The 21,077-nt window shown below is 33.3% G+C and overlaps 1 protein-coding gene across 1 annotated transcript in view; it reads left to right on the forward strand.

The window, feature by feature from the left end:
• Nucleotides 1-20,869, forward strand: part of LOC114325979 (ras-related protein Rab-21) — a 38,499-nt gene extending 17,630 nt beyond the window's left edge. The window contains exons 3-4 of the mRNA XM_028274136.2: nt 16,621-16,804; nt 20,677-20,869. Of these exons, the coding sequence (XP_028129937.1) occupies nt 16,621-16,804; nt 20,677-20,715 (223 nt within the window). The 3' untranslated portion in view covers nt 20,716-20,869. The remainder of the gene's footprint in view (nt 1-16,620; nt 16,805-20,676) is intronic.
• The last annotated feature ends 208 nt before the right edge of the window (nt 20,870-21,077 follow it).

Genomic DNA, 21,077 nt, shown 5'->3' on the forward strand with positions numbered 1-21,077 from the left:
ATGCCAAATTGCAAATAAAATTTGACAACTGTCAGATTTAACTAAAATGTCAGGTTAGAATAAATGTTATAAATGTATATTATCACGGACTCACCTTTTTTTTCTATCATTTGTGACGCACTGAAAAATGCTCATGAAAAGAAGCATATATTAGGTGTATAATACTACCAATACCTTTTGTAGTGCTTGAAAATGAGCAATATTAAATATCGGTTACATTCAAACTAAGCGAGATATGCTGCAAAAAAAATTAATTTTGTATAATGTATTTTAAGAGAAAATTAGAAGTATATGTAACCCCTCATCCACCAGAATTTAAATGCATCGTTTTCCTTGTACAATATCTTTTATTATACTGTTATTTCTATGTTAAAAAGTTAGACGGATTTAAAATGAATGATTTTTGAAAAAATAAGATCAAATATTATAGAGACCATTTTTAAATTTTCATATATATGTTGTCGTCTTTTTTATTTTTACCCAGCCAGTAATCCTTAATTGTAGTGTCTTTGTTTTACAAAATCGTTAATTGTTTATAACTTTCTTAAAAATTAACTTACACTTTTGTAATTGCTTCCATAGAAGGATCTTGTGGTGCTTAATTAACACTCAAATGTTCAATATTGTATTGATACACAGGGTGCTTCAAAAAAAGGTAACACAGTCTCTCGGATAGGTAAAAAACTGAAAAATAATTGGGATTTGCTTAGTAGAAAATTTTTGTAACGCCATCCGTTTTCAAGATACAGAGCATTAAAGAAAAAAAATACACATTTTTTATGATTTTGTCGAAACTACTGGCACCATTGTAATGAAATGTGGTGGGTTTTAAGAGGTAGTTATTGTGTATTTTTTGACAAACAATTAAGAATTTTATATTCATCATTGGTGCGCATACGTGTAATGGTCTGAATTATTTAAAGAAAAAAAGATAGTACGCCACTGAGATATGTCAAATTAGAAATAATTTTTGAATTCCTCGTTCAAGTTTTGACAAAAATTTATCTTCCCTTTTTTTTCAAGCGACGCGTTTTCATGCAAAAAATAAAAGTTTCCAAAGTATTAAAGTTTCTACAAGGTGTTTCAAAAAAAAGCAACAGACTATTATCCGTATTCGCGCGAAAAATGAATATAAAATCTCTTAAATCTCACCAAATTTCGTAACAGTGTTGCCAGCGGTTGTTTTGGCAAAATAATTTTTTACTAAGCAGACCCCAATTATTTTTCAGTTTTTTATCTATCCTAGAGGCGGTGTTACCTTTTTTGAAACACCCTGTATGTAATTAAGCCACAATTTATTCCATGTGTTTATTTCGATTTCCACTCTGGAAATCGTTTTCAAAAAAGAAAGAATTTTAAAATTAAAAATAGTGACGTTTGTATACGATTTGTTGTGCAATGTAACGTTGCAAATGTTAATATCAGGTATCTGCGCCCTATTAACACGTTGGCTGTCGTGAGACACAAATGTGTGTCTCATGTTGTTGATAACAGCCGCGTGACACACCGTAGTTGTCTCAAAAGCATAGAAAAGGGAGCTGTCAAGTCAAGTCCTTTGTACTTAAAGGACGTAAGTATTTGTAATTAAGTAATACTCGATGTAAAATACTTTATTTTAAAGAATTATGCACATGGTTTCATTTTATTATCCTAGTATTAAGTATATGACAGCTGTCGTTCAGCTGACAGTAGTACCAACTTACATTCATGGTTAAGGGAGTTTTACACGAACATAACACATCCTCCCTTGACCATGAATTACAAAAGTTAACCAAAAGTAAAAGTACTTACAAATTCAATCTGGTAACAGGTTTTCTTACTCTAGTGGAACGCCTTAAAATGGGTTCCTCAGTTTCAATTTGAGCCCCAGGTACACTATTCGAACTTTCCATATTGTTTGAAATTTCTGATTCATCGGTAATCACTTCGGTAGGTGGTGGTGAGACACTGTGCTCTGGAAGTGATGCCTCCCTCACAACCAAATTGTGAGTAATGGTATCCGGAATGTAACATGTCGGATTATTTTGAGATCGAGTATATTCCCCAATTTGCCGTATTTGGTCTACATGACGTTTCCATGTTCTACCATCATCTAACTGAATTAAATAATGCAATAACCCTAATCTGAGTACAATAATGCCAAATTGCCATTTAGAATGAAAATAATCCCTCACGGAAACCCTAGTTCCTATATCAAAGTTTCTTAGACTCATATCAGTATAGGTAACTATCACTACACGAAGGTCTAAGTAAATCTAATCTATTCCTTATTTGTCTTCCTAACATAAGTTCTGAGGGACTTTTACCTGTAACTGTATGTGGGCTTCTGTGGTATTGCATAAGTAGCTTACATAATTCAAACTCTATGTCATTTCCCTCACTTCGCATAGTCCTTAAACATTTTTTCAGTATTTGGACATATCTCTCCCCCTGTTCATTAGTTGCAGGATGGTAGGGTGCAGTAAATTTTTGTGTAATTCCATTATCTTTCATAAAAGTTCTAAACTCATGAGAGTCAAATTGTCTACCATTGTCCGTAACAAAAACTTTAGGAATACCAAAAGTTGCAAAAATTTTTCGGCAAATTTCAATAGTAGTTTTTGTAGTAGTATTTTTTGTAAAATGAATTTCAGGCCATTTGCTGAAGGAATCTACTAATATAAAATAATAACCTCCATTGAAGGGTCCAGCGTAATCAGCATGCACTCGTTCAAAACAAAATTTTGGTGGCTCCCATATATGAGAATTATCTTTAATTGGGTTGTTCTTGTGCTTATTGCACTCTAAACAATTTTTACACCATTGGTGTAAAGGGGCTTGTGTAAAGGGGCCTGTTTTACCATTATGGGCTATGGCAGTGATTATGGCAGCTAACGTGTTAATAGCAAAACACTCGATGCGTCGCATCAGGAAGATCACTATGTTGTATTTTTTAACGGTATTAGTTGTTATGCCAGTGACTGTTGACTCTAAAATTCTATGCATACTATAACTATATTTATGTTACGTCATTGAAACAGCTGTCTTGATTTTTGTAGATTCGCAATAATATAAAAATAGGTCATATTTACAGTCGTCGTTCCGCTTATAACAACGAATTCTAAAATTAGTTGTTTTCTCACTAATATTCCAGTGAGTGTAGTAGGCTAACATAAATTTCAATATTTTCATAACATTTAAATATTTTATGAAAGGGAGAGTAAAAAGATTTTTTGGTGAAACATAATTACAAATATAAAATATATCGAAACTTTATTACAATAATAAAAAAAAAAGAAATGGAATTATAATAATATAAAAAGAATGACTAAATGGAGAGACCGATAGAAATACACTCTGGGCCAAAATTAACTGGCCACCTTAAAAATGGGTCATTTTTGAGGTCTTATATCTCCTAAACCTGTTGTCCGATTTAAGTGATATTTTTAATATTTTATAGCCTTATTCCTTGACAATGTCGTTATAATAATATTGTTGCTAAATAGGTAAATTTTCATTATATACCGGCTGTACGAATCAAACTGTGCTTTTTTCTTAAAGTTTGCATCACCCTGTGGAATATTCTAGCATTTGTAGAATACTGAAATTAAAACCTGACTATAGCCTCATGCTTTCTCAACATTTTGTTGTTTGATTGATTCGCTCACGTTGGATAATAAAAAAGTTAGGTGCTTTAACAACTAGACATGTTTTTAAAAAAATTTGGCGTTAAAGTTTAAGGGGTAATTCTGCATAAAAAATAATGACAGTTTACTTTATAAACTTATGTCCGCAAATGCTTCGTTTTCGAGATAGGGGGTGTTGAAATTTTTCTGACAAACTGACGATTTATTTATTACTTTAAAACCGGTTGAGACATGCACATGAAATTTGGTGGGTTTTAATACGTAGTTATTGCACATTTTTTGGCATACAACTAAGCATTTAATATTCACCATTGGCGCGCATACGGGTAATATGATGGCTCATATTACCCGTATGCGCGCCAATGGTGAATATTTAATTCTTAATTGTATGTCAAAAAATATGCAATAACTACGTCATAAAACTCACCAAATTGCATTTGCATATCTCAACCGGTTTTAAAGCAATAAATAAATCGTCAGTTTGTCCGAAAAATTTCAAGACCCCCTATATCGGAAACGAAGCATTTGCGGACATAAGTTTATAAAGCAAACTGTCATTATTTTTTCATGCAGAATTACCCCTTAAACTTTGCTAAACAATTTTAAAAACACCCTGTATTGATAAAAACATGTCTAATTTTTAAAGCACCTAACTTTTTTATTATCCAACAAAATGTTGAGAAAGCATGAGGCTATAGTTAGGTATTAATTTCGGTATTCTACAAATGCTAGAATATTCCACGGGGTGATGCGAACTTTTAGAAAAAAACACAGTTTGATTGGTACACCTGGTATACAATGAAAATTTAACTGTTTCGCAACAATACTATTACAGCGATATTGTTAAAGAATAAGGCTATAATATATTAAAAAAATCACTTAAATCGGACAACAGGTTTACGAGATATAAGACATCAAAAATGACCCATTTTTAAGGTGGCCGGTTAATTTTGGCCCAGAGTGTAGAACTTAAAAAAAAGAAAATAATAATTCTTTTTGGTTCAAAGTGCAATTGTTTTAGTCGGGTGGCTTTTGTCAAAATAGATCAGTTATAAAAAATTGGGTCACATTACCCGTATGCACGCCAATGGTAAATATAAAATTCTTAATTGCATGTCAAAAAATGCGCAATAACTACTTCTTAAAACCTACCAAATTTCATTTGCATGTTTCAACCGGTTTTAGAGGCTAGAGCAATAAATAAATGGTCAGTTTGTAAGAAAAAATTGAACATCCCGTATCTCGAAAACGAAGCATTTGCGGACAATATGTTTATAACGCAAACGGTCATTATTTTTTCATGCAGAGTAACCTCTTAGAGTTTGTTGCATTTATTTAGAAACAACCTGTACTGATGCAGGGCCGTAACTACGATGTTAGGGGCCCCGGGGCAAATGTGATCTGGGGGCCCCCTACCGGGAGGTCTGGAGAATTTACTCATAGCGCAAGGGGGGCCCGGAAAGTTTACGATAATGTCTAAGGTTTCACCATTTATGCATTTTAAGCTTTCTACTGGGATTTGGTCTGGACCTATGTTTTGCCATTTTTGCTGTTTTTTAATGCCGATTTAATTTCCTCTTTTAATATCTTCAGAACCATATCATCTTCCACTTCTACCTACATCTGTTCTGTTCTATTGTCTTTGAACAATTCATTTATGTATTCTGTCAATCTCTTTAATTTTTCGTTAGTACTCAACACAAGTTTCCCATTTGTATCTTTTAGTATTCCCGGTTTTTGAAGTTATACTTCTTTAGGCGCGTTTGAGATTGAGGGTGAATGTATATTGATCTGCGCGCATACGCACACCGACAGTTTGGTATTAGTCTTTATACGGGCTCTGATAATAATTGTTCAATATGGAGGTTATCGGTAAACAAAAATGTTGTATAATATATTACTTTTTATTGTTGTGAGGACAGAAATAAAATTAAATTTATAATTATCATCATCATCATCATCATTGGCTCGACAGCCCTTTCTGGGTCTTGGCCTGTTCCAGGATTCTTCTCCACTCTGATCTGTTTCGTGCTTTTTTTCTCCAGTTTTTTATTTTTAAGGTTTTTATATCATTTTCTATTTGTTCTAAATATCTCAGCTTCGGTCTTCCTCTTGTTCTTTTTCCTACTGGCATCTGTCTGAATATTTTTTTTTTGGTATTTCGCCTTCTTCCATTCTTTCTACATGTCCCATCCAACGCAGCCGTCCTATTTTAATGAATGTTATGATATCCGGATCCTTGTATATTTCGTATAGTTCAAAGTTGTACCTTCTTCGCCAAATTCCATTTTCTTTTGTGCCCTTTATGTGTCGCAAGATTTTTCTTTCAAAGGTGGCTAGCAATGTTTCCTCTCTTTTAGTGAGTGTCCAAGTTTCTGAGCCGTATGTGAGTACCGGTCTTATTAAGGTTTTGTATATTTGGCATTTTGTTTTCCTTGCGACGTTGTCTGATCTTAGTTGCCGAATTAAGCCATGGTAACTTTTATTGGCAATAAATATTCGCCTCTTCACTTCCTCTGCTACGTTATTATCAGATGTGACTAGGGATCCCAAGTATGTAAAGTTTTTTACCCCCTCAATGTTTTTAAATAGTTTTGAAAAGCCACAGGTACGTAATTCTAAATGTTTCAGTTGTATTCCAATAAAAAATTATCTTCACACCTATTTGGAAAATGTAAAAATAATAATGTACTTACCTAGTACCTACTTGCTATGCTATACCCCTAGTAGGCAATGCTTTAATTTACATAATCTGATTACGAACAAACTTTCTACAAATTTTCATCTAATGTATCGTTTTCTTACTCTATATATTGTTGTATTTTAATTCGACAAAAATCAAACTAATAAAAATTCATATAAACAAAATGTCAAAAAGTTGTTCAGTTTGTGTATATTCCCACATGACGTATACGCGAAGATGGTGCAGTTTGAAATCGCTTCGACTCTCGTACGGCGGGATACACGGGAAGTAGGTTCAAGTCCAATGCAAGTTATATCATTTTTTTATTTTTTTATAGATTTTATGATTGTAAGTATATTATTATATAACTTTTTTCAGAAAATACGTATTTAATTAAAATTTTTGGCAACAATTATTGTTCAGAAATCATTTGTGGTATTTTTAAATGTGTTTGTGTGTGTTTTATTCTTTTATTTTTTTTATTTTTGGTATTGTTTTAATAAAAATTTTTGGAAAGTAGTAGAGAAACTGTTTAAAGTATATTGATTTCGTTGAAATCATATAATAGAAGTATAACTTCTTACGTGCGTACAAAGTACACACACATTCTTTTCTTTCTCTGTTGTCCTGAGTTAATTCTGCAATTTTTGTATGTCATGTTAATTAAGTCAGTTAATTTAATACCACAAGGGGACAATTCCTTCATAACGCGCTGACGGAAAACTATCTCTACAGGAATAGCTTTCCGAATCCCCACTTTTACTAAATTGCTAAGATGCCCATCAATTTAATTTAGCAAAAGCAAAGCAATGGCACATATTTGAAAGTTAACGCTGGAATCAGTTGCGGACTGCTTCGTATCAAAGTTTTATTTGTTTTTCCTGACTGAAATATATATATTTCGACAGAATTATGGCAGTGGCAACGGATGAAAGGTAAATTACAGCTTTTATGTGATAGAATGCCATGTGAATAATTCATAATTAATTAACACTTAAATGCTTAAATGGCATGACGTTAATATGACTGAATGAAGTGATGTACATATGTATCACTCGTTGTTATTGTTAAATTTATTATCGCGCTGCTAATTTGATTTTTTTTTACTTGAGATTATGTGACTAGTGACACTATACAACAATATTGCAATATACAGGGTGTTCGGTAACGAATGGACCGTAGGTTAACCTTAGATTCCTAAGGTTAAAATAGGTTGATTTAAGCTAACTTACTTTAATAGGTACGGAAGTTAATAATAACCGAAATACAGGGTGTCAAAGCATATCACATGCCATCGACATTAGTGTTTAATCTCTGTTTATACACTCACCGGTACAAAATTCATTAAGTTTGACAATTTATAACTTTATTATTTGTACTCCGATTTTCAAGATTTGTGCACCAGTTTGTAGGTACATGTATTGATATCTTCTTCTTTAGGTGCCGTGTCTGTATTCAGACGTTGGCCGTCATCATGTTTACAATTTCCTGAAATCTCTCTCTATCGGCTGCTGCGCGAAATAATTCTTCTACTGTGCAGCCACACCATTGTCTAATATTACGCAGCCATGAAAGTTTCTTTCGACCAATCCATCTCTTTCCCTCCACTTTTCCTTGTATTATAAGGCGAAGCAGATGGTATTTAGGTCCTCTAATTATATGGCCGAAGTATTCTGTTTTCCTCCTCTTTATGATGCTTATGAGCAGACGTTCCGAATTCATCATTTGAAGAACATCTTCATTGGAAGTGTGCGAAACCCACGATATCTTTAGGATTCGTCGATAGCACCACAATTCGAATGCTTCTATTTTGTTTAGCTTTGTGGTTTTTAACGTCCATGTCTCACAACCATACAATAGGATAGACCACACATAACATTTCAGCACCTTCTTTCGAATATTCATCGACAGGTTTCTATTACATAAAACTGGTTTCCAGGTCATAAAAGCCTTCCGTGATATTTCGATCCTAGTTATTATCTCTTCATCAGAGTCACAATTTACATTTAACCAGCTGCCAAGGTACTTAAAATGATTTACCCGTTCTAACTCCTCTCCATCAAGAGAAAGCTGACCTTGATCTATATTAATCTTTCCAACTGCCATCCACTTTGTTTTTGAAATGTTGATTTTAAGGCCTCTCCGATAGCTTGCTTCACTGACTAGATTTAGTAGTGTCTGAAGATCTTGTAAATTTTCATCAAGAATGGCTGTATCGTCAGCGTATCTAATATTGTTGATTACTTCTCCGCCTAGCCTTACTCCCTCTTGTCTGTCATCCAAAGCCTCCCTAAAGATTTCTTCAGAGTACAGATTAAAAAGGGTGGGTGATAAAACACAACCTTGTCGTACTCCACGTTTTATCGGCAGTTTTTTAGTACGACTGTCTCCAATTTGGATAGAGGCTACTTGATTGTAATATAAGTATTTCAGCAGTCTTATATCGTAGTGGTCAAGTCCTGCTGCCTACAGGCAATCGAAAAGTGTAATCATGTTGTACTCGGTCGAATGCCTTCTCGAAGTCGATGAAACAAACATAAACGTTCTTTCGGAATTCACAACTTTTTTGTAATAGAACGCGCATACAAAATAGTGCTTCTCTAGTTCCTAGACCATTTCTAAATCCAAATTGCTTATTACCCATTCTAGTTTCGCACAGAAGGAATACTCGGTTTTGTATAATACGTAAAAGTATCTTAAGTGTGTGACTCATCAAAGTGATTAGTCTAAAATCGCTGCATTTGGTGGGCCTGCTTTTCTTTGGTAATGTTATAAACAGTGACTCCAACCAATCATCTGGTATTTTTCCTTCGTTGTAAATTTTGTTAAAGAAAGTAGTCAAGTAGGTAATGTTTTCCTCATCCAAAAGTTTAAGTAGCTCAATAGGGATTTGATCTGGTCCAGATGCTTTATTGTTTTTGGCTTGTTGTATTGCTTTTATGACTTCTGACTTCAGTATACTGGGACCTCTGTCTAATTGGTTGTCACAGGTAGTATTTGGAGCATTTTCTCGAGAAGCATCGTCAAAAAGGTCACTGGTGTGTCTCTCCCATTCTTTGCACTATTGTTCGTGATCACAAATTTTTCCGTCTGCGGTTTTAAGTACGTGAGCATTTTTCTGTTTTCTAATTCCGGAGGTATATTTAAGTTTCTTGTGGAGGTTGAAACTGTCATGCTTTTTTTGGAGGTCTTCTATTTCTTTACATGAATTCTCGAGCCAGGATTCTTTGGCCTGTTTAATTTTTCTTTTTATGAGTTTGTTAATTTCACGGTATTTGATAATATTTCTATTTTTGTATTTTCGTCGAACTTCCATCAAGTCTAGAATTTCTTGGTTCATCCATTCATTTTTTGCCAACATTGTAGGTTTTTTTTTATTTATCTTTTTTGTTTGTTGTTCTGACTTTATTTTTTTTTTTGTTTTTTTGGTTTTAGTTTTTTTCTTGTTGTGTGTTTGTAGGGTTTTTTTTTATCCTTTTTTGGTGTTTTTATTTTTATTTTCTAGGTTAGGTAGTTGGTTAGGTGTTTTTAAGATTCCCTTACGTCCTCTAAAATCGAGTTTTGAATATCGTACCAACATTCGTTAATAGTTCTGTTTTCATTTGGTATATTTGATATTCTGTGCATTTTACTATTTATCTGCTGTGCTATGTGTTCGCGCGTTTGGGTGTTTTTAAGGGGGTCGAGATATATCTTACTAGGCTTAGTTGGCTTTGTTAGTTTCTTTAATTTAATTTGTATTTTGGAACAGAGTAAATTATGATTTGAGTTTATGTCGGCGCCGGGGTAAGTTCTTACATCTTTAATATTGTTCCGAAATCGATGGTTTATTAGGATGTAGTCTATTTGATTCCGTACTATTTTACCTTGATGTCCATCTTGAGGGGATTTCCACGTGTAGAGACGCCTTTCTGGAAGTTGAAACCAGGTATTTGTAATGACGAAGTCATTTTCTTGGCAGAATTCTATTAGACGCTCACCTCTTTGATTTCTCTCTCCCAAGCCGAACTTTCCGGTGATGTTTTGTGTCATCTTTTGTCCAACTTTAGCGTTAAAGTCTCCCATAAATATTGTTGTTTCGTGTTTCTTTGTTGTTTTTAGCACTTCTTCTATTTGATGGTAGCATTCTTCCATTTTCTGCTCATCTGCATCTGTAGTGGGAGCATAAACTTGGTTGATATTTATATTTACAGGTTTAGCATTGATATCGTCTGGTATTATTCCGGTAACAAAAAAATTGTGCTTGCATGGCATTATACAGGGTTGAATGAAAGCGTTGTATTTTCTCCTAACTATAAAAAATTCTGTGAAAAATGGAAGAGCTGATTTTGTTTCATAGTCCTGTCATATTATCCCGGAGGCATCACTAAAATTTTGTTTTATGAATTATCCGAATATCTCTTTTATTGTAAGAGCTGTAACATTTTTTATAAATAAAAACACCGATTGACTCATAAAATAGAGGTTGGATTGATAAGATTAGAATGGCCCGCGTACAGCCCGAAAATTTAGGTATTGCCCTGGTAGAGGAATATCGGGCTATTCCCCAGGCAAGGATATCGCATCTTTATTCGATGCCAAACAGATTGCGAGCAGTCGTTGCTGCAAGAGGTGGACATAGCCGCTATTTAATTGTTTTGTTTTGTTGTTAATTTTGTTTTGTTTTGTTAATTTTAGTGCGCTTGATAATTTTAATTAAATAAACCTTCAAAGCAAATTTTTATTTACAGCTCTTTCAATAAAAGAGATATTCGGATAATTCAAAAAACAAAACTTTAATGATACTTCCAGGATAACACAAAAGGGGTATGAAACAAAATCAGCACTCCAATTTTTCCACAGAATTTTTTAAAATTTGGATAAAATACAACGATTCCATTCACCCCCGTTTAATGCCATCTAAGCAAAGAATTTTATTACCGAAATAATAACAAACGACATCAATACATATACCTGCAAACTGATGCAAGAATCTTGAAAATCGGAGGACAAATAATAAAGTTATTGATTGTCAAACTTAAGAAAAAATTTTGGGTGGCGGAATTTTGTGCCGGTCAGTGTATAATACACTGTTTAATCTCTCTTGAAGCATTGTAATTCTTAATTAATTTTTTATTCGTTTTAATTTGGAGAAGGAGCGTTCCCCACTGCAGTTTGTTACCATCATGCTTAAAAAGATTCTCAGTGCTATTTCTACATTAGGAAAGATGTCTCCAATTTTATTCTCTTTTAAAAGATGATATATTTCCAGAATACTATTAGTTCGTTCATTTTTACTTTTATTAATTTTCAAATATTCTGTTACAGACATTACATTTCTCTTTCTCGTTTACGTCTTCATAATAGATTTCAGCAAATTATTTGCAACTTAAAATCAATGGAAAAATTCCAATAGTTGGCTGTATACCATAGTTTAAAAAAACTCATACAGAAGTAAAAACTTCAAGTTGTATACTGGTATAAAATGGTTTAGTAAAAAACTTCATAAAAAGTTGTTCAAAACGTTTTCGTTCTAATTCAGAACATCATCAGTGCCTAGAATGAAGTATTTCCACGATAGTTGAAGGCAAAAAAGTTGAAATTGTGACTGTTAATTAGAAAAAACATGTGAAAAATACTTACATTCTGCTGAGTAGTTGAAACTAGCACACCAATTAGAGTGGTAACATTATAATATATGGTTTACATGATATATTTAAATAAAATATGGTGAATACCAGTCGATGTTGAAGGATTAAAATAGTACATGCTTAAAGGGCAACATGCTTCCTTGCTCGAAAAACTAGGTATTTGCCAGTTCAATGGGCACAAACCAACTGATAAAATAGGAAATGTACTTTCAATATGACATGACAAAGAGTGACATGACAAGATAAGACAAAGTCAATTTTTGGTTAAGAACTTCAAAAAGTGTAGTTTTAAGTTCGGATTTTGATTAAAATGTAATGGTTGTTAATAACTGTTTGAAAATGTAATTAAATTTGTATAAAAAAAATTAGAATCTATTTCAAGTCTAAATTAGCAACTCTCTATTCCAGAAAAAACTTTTGGATTGTAGGATTTAAGGTTGGTATAATCCATGGTTAAAAGTGTGACGTCATTGGTTGTAAAATGATAAGATGACATTTTAATTTAGTATAATAAAAAGAGATATATACTACATAGTAAACAATTAATAACCTGACGTGGAAAGATTGGATGGTAAATCAAGCAAAGTTCTAATTTTATATGTTTTAAAAAAATGTACTATTGGTTGCCTAACAAGATGGGAAGTGTTTACATTTAGTTACATACTGTTGTAATAATAAATTATGTCTGTTACGATTGGGTAGCAGTTGTGAAGCACTTAAATTAGCTAAAATAAAATAAAGATCCCGAAGTGAATGATAATGTTAACGAAATAATTTTAAATAATGAAATGAATAAAATTATGTAATGGAATTAATAACGAAAAGGGGAAATGAAATATGTGGCAGCAAAATCTAATTGAAATTTATGTTGTTTTCGATGAAATAAATTTTTTTTATTTCATCGAAAACAACATAAATTTCAATTAGATTTTGCTGCCACATATTTCATTTCCCCTTTTCGTTATTAATTCCATTACATAATTATATTCATTTCATTATTTAAAATTATTTTTTAACATTATCATTCACTTCCGGATCTTTATTTTATTTTAGCTAATTTAACTGCTTCACAACTACTACCCAATCGTAACAGACAGAATTTATTATTACAACAGTATGTAGCTAAATCTAAATACTTCCCATCTTGTTAGGCAACCAATAGTACATTTTTTAAAAACATAAAATTAGAACTTTGCTTGATTTACCATCCAATCTTTCCACCTCAGGTTATAGGGCTTTTCATCGATTGTCATTTGTTTCGAGCTTCTGTCATGTGTCACATAATATTAATATATCTACGTCATACGTCTTTGGTTTGTGTCATTGGTTATATCAATAACGTATGACGTAGATATATTAATATTATGTGACACATGACAGAAGCTCGAAACAAATGACTGTGAATGAAAAGCCCTATTAATTGTTTACTATGTAGTATATATCTCTTTTTATTATACTAAATTAAAATGTCATCTTATCATTTTACAACCAATGACGTCACACTTTTAACCATGGATTATACCAACCTTAAATACTACAATCCAAAAGTTTTTTCTGGAATAGAGAGTTGCTAATTTAGACTTTAAAATATATTGTAATTTTTTTATACAAATTTAATTACATTTTTAAACAGTTATTAACAACCATTACATTTTAATCAAAATCCGAACTTAAAACTACACTTTTTGAAGTTCTTAACCAAAAATTGACTTTGTCTTATCTTGTCATGTCATATTGAAAGTACATTTCCTATTTTATCAGTTGGTTTGTGCCCATTGAACTGACAAATACCTAGTTTTTCGAGCAGGGAAGCATGTTGCCCTTTAAGCATGTACTATTTTAATCCTTCAACATCGACGGGTATTCACCATATTTTATTAAAATATATCATGTAAACCATATATTATAATGTTACCACTCTAATTGGTGTGCTAGTTTCAACTACTCAGCAGAATGTAAGTATTCTCCACATGTTTTTTCTAATTAACAGTCACAATTTCAACTTTTTTGCCTTCAACTAACGTGGAAATACTTCATTCTAGGCACTTACGATGTTCTGAATTAGAACGAAAACATTTTGCACGACTTTTTATGAAGTTTTTTAATAAACCATTTTATACCAGTATACAACTTGAAGTTTTTACTTCTGTATGAGTTTTTTTATTTGCAACTTAGTCTCAACTCTTCGGAATTCAAAGTTTTCAAGCAAAAAAATAATGCAAAGCGTTAACTAATGTTTTTTTACGGTAAAAAATCGCTGTTTTAGATAACGCCCAGGGTGTCAATTATGGGGATAAAGGTTTCGACTCTGAAGCTTTCTTTTCCATTCAGTTGGACTGATGGTGTAGAAACATCAAAAAAAGTCTAGCGTGAGCTTCTACGTCTAGTTCTTTGAGATAGGTCTTTAAAGTCAGATTCCGGGTATTTTTCTTTGGCGGACGATTTGAAGTAATCAAATTTATCCCTGGTCCCTGAGGCTAATTATATAATCATCGAGTGCAGTAAACAAATTAATTGCAACGTCCAGTGTTATTGTTTCTTTCTGAAGATAGTTGCCTGTTTTATCCGTTCTTTCCAATATGTGTAGTGCTCTAAATTTCTGTTAGTATATGTTAGTAGGTATGTAAAATATATCATCATCATCACCTTGGTGCTACAGCCCTTAGAGGGCCTCGACCTTCTCAAGCTTTCTACGCCATTCTTTTCTGTCCCCTGCTTGCATTTTACAGTTGCCGACTCCGATCTTCTCAGCATCTTGTATTACCCCGTCCATCCACCTCAACTTTGGTCTACCCCGTCTTCTCATTCCCACGGGTTGCGCTGTTAGAATTTTTTTTATCATGTTCGATTCAGGGCCCCGGGCTACATGTTCTGCCCACTGCAGGCGGTTTCGCTTAATTATAGTGATAATATCTTTTCTACCAAACGTATGCTTGTAGATATTCTGCAGTTTAAAGTTATATCTACGCCTCCATATTCCGTTCTCACAGACCGCTCCGAACATCTTGCGTAGTACCTTTCTTTCAAAAGTCGATAGAGCAGATTCATCTGTTTTAGTTAGCGTCCATGCCTCTGATCCATATGTGAGAGCGGGGACTATCAATGTTCTATACAGCCTTATACGAGTTTTTTGAGACAGACATTTGTTAGCTCAGTACTTTGATAGACCATGATAACACCTGTTTGCAATTATTATTCGCTTTTTTATTTCCCCTGATGTAAAATACATATTTTTTTATATTGCACGTATATTTTTTCCGTGCTTAGATAACCAATTCGGTTATCATTTGGTAATCAAGTGGAGACTAGGGTGCCCCATAGTCTACCCAGTGGAGAAGAAGGGCTTGCATTGTCTGAGGGTAGGATAATGGTTTGCCATGTATGGTATTAGGAAATAAACCAAGGCTCGCGTGGGTAGGGTCAGGCTCGTCCTGAAGCAGATCTGTGACCTATGTATCGGGATCGTAGATGAGTACTACCCGCTACCACTACTTCTAGATTTAAACCATATTGTCTTTCAGATAAATTTTTGGAGAATATCTACAAAGTTACTTTATATTTTTTCGTTTATGTTTTATTTACATAACATTTAGACGTCCAGCAATGGTACTCAATAATCATTGATTCTATTAAATCGATGAATGAGGATAACTAATTAGTAATCAAGTTGACGTTTTTGATAACCTTTGTTTCTTATCGCTTCATATGAGAAAACATGAAATAGAGTCGTTTTTAATAAAAATTTTTTAATAGTTTTAAAAAATTCAAGTGTATTTGTTTGTTGTTACTTGTTAAAAGTATACAAAAATTATGATTTTTCTAATTATATTAGTTGCTGAATCAAAATCTATATAATAAATGAAACGACAGATGTTGAGCCTTAATAAACCAGAGTGGGCGCGATAATTTGTATTTTTTTTTGATTATCACGACCATATTTTGTGCTGACCTATTTTTCTTTTTTGTACTTTTCGATATTTTTGACATTTCAACAACATTTTGTTGTATACCTACAGTGATGAGCGCGGTAATAACCGGCAAAATAACGCAAAAGATGGACAACGTATTAAGTTGTGAGATAAAAAGAAATGATACAAGTAGAGGTGAGAAATTTAGCGATAAAAACCTATACATTTACATTATATTGATTTTTTCCCACCTTTAGACCTATCAGAGGTGTATGTCAACGTCTAAAGGTGGGAAACTCCCAAATTATATTGAAAAAAAAAATAAATAAGTAAATAAAAAAAAATACATAAAAAAATGATAAAAAAAATCACAATGAAAAGAAATAATTCCAAATAAAAACAAAAATCGTTGAAAATTAGATATAGGTATATAAAATAGTTCTTTGTAAAATTGGAGCAGGATTGTGATTGGATACATACCTGAACAAATCAGTAGAAAGCAGGAAGCACTCCTTTAGAGCTTCCGCATAAATAATACAAATAATCCCAAAAAGGTAAGATGGCGAATGGACATTGACTCCGAAGCCAATAATGCTCAAACACACACACACACACACACACACAAAGGTGGGAAACAATTTATTGCTAAATTTCCCACCTCCACAAATTTCATCTCTTTTTATCTCACAACTTAATACGTTTTACATCTTTTGCGTTATTCTGCCGGTTATTAGCGCCTACTAGCACCTAGAACTTCTTTTATGTATTTTTAGATATGCTGAAAAGGTGAAAGCGATGCATTTTCAAACGTCTGCAAAGTTGAACGAAGGCGTCGAAGAAATGTTCCTGGCGCTCACTCAAAAGATGTTAGAAGAAGCGAAGTTGAAAGCAGCTCAAGAGATTAATTTAACGCGAAAAAATTCTCAAAGGGTCGTGCAAGTGGTGGATGATGAACAGGTAAATTGTACATTCTTGCTTTTGTTCTTTATATTATCATCAGTCATTAAATAGACCATCACAGAAAAGAAAATTCTATTTTTTTTATTTAAATTTAGTGCTTTGACAACTTGACCATTGGCACGGAACATTAAACATCATAACATTTTAAATTTTGCTAATTAATGTCTTTCAATACATTTATATACTCGTATTCACCGTATTGCGCAGTCAGTCACAAACTTCATCCCTCTAAATTGTCACGCACGGGTAGCTATACTATAATATACAGTCTGTTCCGAAAATTTGACCCCCCGCCTCCAGAAACCACGAGTTTCTTCACAATTAAAAAAAAACACGTTAATTTGTATTGAAAAAGGGACGACTTTTCATGCAAAATCCATGCCCTCAAATGTAACCCCCTACTGCCCCTCAGTTTTTTTAAATAGCAGATGTAGTCGATTGGCCCATCATTTGAAAGTAATTTTTTTCTCTACACGACCCTATATATTTTTTTAATTTGCGGAATAACTTTAAAGAAAATTTTGGATTTAACTAATTTATAGTAAATTTGTTAGAAGAATTTTTGGAGAAAAAATTTGGATTTGGATTTGGAAAAGGACATCGCACACATCTTATGGAAAATATAATGTCACTCAAATTCAATAAAATTTATACGAATAGATTCGTTTTAAATTAACGGTCAAATCTTATCATTGCGCCAACTCTTAATTATGATTAATTACGGCGCAAATTGCAATTAAAGTTTATCGAAATCACATTTTTGGAGTCAGTAAAACTGTCAGTTACAATCACTATTGCTCTGGGTGCTATTCAAAAGAACTTAAACCCCGCTGGGCCTAAGCGGATTAGTGAAACTAATCCGCTGATTTATGGAGTACCGACAATTTGGGTATTATAAAATATTTTTTCTCTCTCTCTAACTTATGTACGTATCCATTTGATTTCAGATTTATTTATATCAATTTCTGCTCTTATTATTGAAAATATGGAATTGGCGCAATGATAAGATTTGACCGTTAATTTAAAACGAATCTATTCGTATAAATTTTATTGAATTTGAGTGACATTATATTTTCCATAAGATGTGTGCGATGTCCTTTGGAGAAAGTTATAATAGGAGGTGATTTCAATGCACATGTGGGCCAAGCCAAGACAGGATATGAAACGATACATGGGGGATTAGGCTTTGGAACTAGATATGAAACTGGAGATGACACGCTTGAATTAGCAACAGCATTGGATATGGCGATTGTTAACACATTCTTTAAAAAGAGAGAAACTCAACTTATTATCTACAAAAGTGGACAACGTCAATCTCAAATAGACTACTTCATGATAAGGAAATAACATGATATGTTGGAACATGAAAGGAAGCCCTAACACAATTTGGAGAAAAATGGCCAATATTATTAGAGATACGGCTATTGAAATACTTGGGAAATCATCAGGAAAGAAGTTTGAGGATAAAGAGACTTGGTGGTGGTCAAATGAAATACAAGGAAAAATAAAAGAGAAGGGAAAATTATATAAAAAGTGGCAAGAAACCAGATCGGACATAGATCTTCAAAACTATATGGTCGCCAAAAAGGAAGCGAAAGTAGCAGTAGCAAAAGCTAAAGCAGAAGCGTATTCAAACCTATACGATCAACTTGATACCAGGGAAGGCGAAGCAAAGATATATAAAATAGCCAAACAGAGAGCAAAGAAAGCAAGAGATTTTAATCAGTTTAGATGTATCCGAGATGAAAATAATAAAATACTAATTCACGAAAAGGATGTCAAAAAGAGATGGAGAAAGTATTTTGACAGTTTATTAAATGAAGAATTTGACAGGCAGCCTGTGGAGTCAACGGAGACAGTAACAGCAATGGTTACCAGAATAACAAACGAGGAAGTGGCTCAAGCGCTTCAAAAAATAAAGAAAGGAAAATCAGTCGGACCAGATGATATTCCTGGGGAAGTATGGCGAGCATTGGGAGAGACAGGAATAAGTTGGCTAGCAGGTCTACTTAATAGAATTATGGAAGTTGGACAAATGCCAGACGAATGGAGAAGCAGTATATTAGTACGTGTCTACAAAAACAAGGGAGACATACAACAATGTACAAACTACAGGGCTATAAAACTACTTAGCCACACCATGAAAATATGGGAGAGAGTAATTGATAGACGAATACTTGAAGAAACCGAAATATCCGAGAATCAATTTGGCTTTATGCAGGACAGGTCAACAACAGATGCAATTTTCATTGTAAGGCAACTGATGGAAAAATACAGGAATAAAGAAACCAACGCTCATATGGTATTCATTGATCTTGAGAAAGCATATGATAGAGTTCCTCGAGAGATTCTGTGGTGGGCACTTAATAAGAAAGTCCCTGGCGAATAATGTAAAGATTGTGAGAGATATGTATGAGGGAGTAACGACTAGTGTTAGGACAGGTGTGGGAGAGACTGATAAATTTCAAGTGAAAGTAGGACTGCACCAAGGCTCGGTGCTTAGTCCTTATTTATTCTCATTAGTTTTGGACCAGATAACAGCGAAACTACAGAGTAGCATTCCATGGTGCCTAATGTATGCTGATGATGTAGTGTTAATGGGAAATAGTGAAAGAGACTTAGAACAAAAACTGGAACAGTGGAGACAAGCTCTGGAGGAAAAAGGTTTAAAACTTAGTAGGACAAAAACAGAGTATTTGGAATGTTCATTTAAAGATGGAGTTACTACAAATAAAATGATATCTTTGGATGGTGAAATGATTGTGAAAAGCAATAGTTTTAAGTACCTAGGATCGGTATTACAGAGTAATGGAGAAATAGATGGAGATGCATGCAGTAGAATTAGGGCTGGATGGATGAAGTGGAAAGAAGCGAGTGGTGTGTTGTGTGACAGAAAAATTCCAATGAAGCTGAAGGGAAAATTTTATAAAGCAGCCATAAGACCGGCTATGATGTACGGAACTGAATATTGGGCAGTGAAAAAGAAAGAGTAACAACGAATGCATGTGGCGGAAATGAGAATGCTTAGATGGATGAGTGGAGTGACAAAGAAGGATAAAATTAGAAATGAGTATATTAGGGGAAGTCTGGGTGTGGCACCAATTGATGCCAAAATGAGACAGCATAGGTTAAGATGGTTTGGTCATGTTCAACGTCGAGACGTTAATCATCCAATACGAAGAATAGCTGAAGTGCAGATTCCTGGAAGGAGTAGGAGAGGAAGACCAAAGAAGACCTGGGGGGAGACGATAAGGTAGGACATGTTGGTAAAGGGGATTAACATTAATATGACCCAACATAGAATTGTGTGGAGAAATGCATTGAGGGAAGCCGACCCCGCATAGGGATAAGGCAAAGAGAATGATGATGATAGTAAATTTGTTAAGTCCAAAATATTTATCTTCAAACTCTCTTACGTAAATAAAAAAGATAAAGTGCCGTGTAGAGAAAAAATTACATTTCAATTGATGTACCATTTGACCACACTTGTAGTAGTAGGGGGTACATTTGAGGACATGAAATTTGCATGAACATTCGTCCCCCTCTCAATATAAATTGACGTTTTTTTTTAATTTTGAAGAAGCTCTTGGTTTCTGAGTTTCTGGGGGGTGGGGGGTCTCAAATTTTCGTTGGAACAGACTGTATATTATATCTCATTTATTACATCTCATATATTTATACATATATACGAGTAAGGACGTATGGATAAACTTATGCCAATCCAACTATACCACTTATATTATTTTCTTATTATTTCATAGACACTAATAGTAAAATTTGTTTAGAATCAACATATCTCATAAAATAACGGTATGACGTTACACTATGTCGTATATCAATATCTGTTCTAATAGAATTTTTTGTTTCAGGTACCAAATACTAATAAGGGTTGTTGTTCAAATAGTTAGGTTCTTAAAATTTGCTACAGACTATCGTATTCTGTATATATAATTATTGTTTTATTGCTATTTTACATGTGATGTTATTTTATTTATAAATAAAATATAAGTATAATTACTAGATAGATTGTTGTCTCCCCAATAAAAATAATTTTTTACTCAATTTTTGTTTATTATTTTTTGTAGAACGTTTACTGTTCGGCCAGAAGAAAGAGACTAGAATTTGTTTTTTGTGGATTTCATTATTTTCCTCAAGGTGCATTTCTACCATTTTTATATAGGTAGACTTACAAAATATGGAGTTCAAAGCGATAAATACAAAAATAGTAAGTCTATTATTAAGATGAAGAAGAGAAGAATGAAAATAAATC

This window comes from Diabrotica virgifera, chromosome 7, assembly GCF_917563875.1.
Source record: "Diabrotica virgifera virgifera chromosome 7, PGI_DIABVI_V3a".
NCBI classification, from domain to species: domain Eukaryota; kingdom Metazoa; phylum Arthropoda; class Insecta; order Coleoptera; family Chrysomelidae; genus Diabrotica; species Diabrotica virgifera.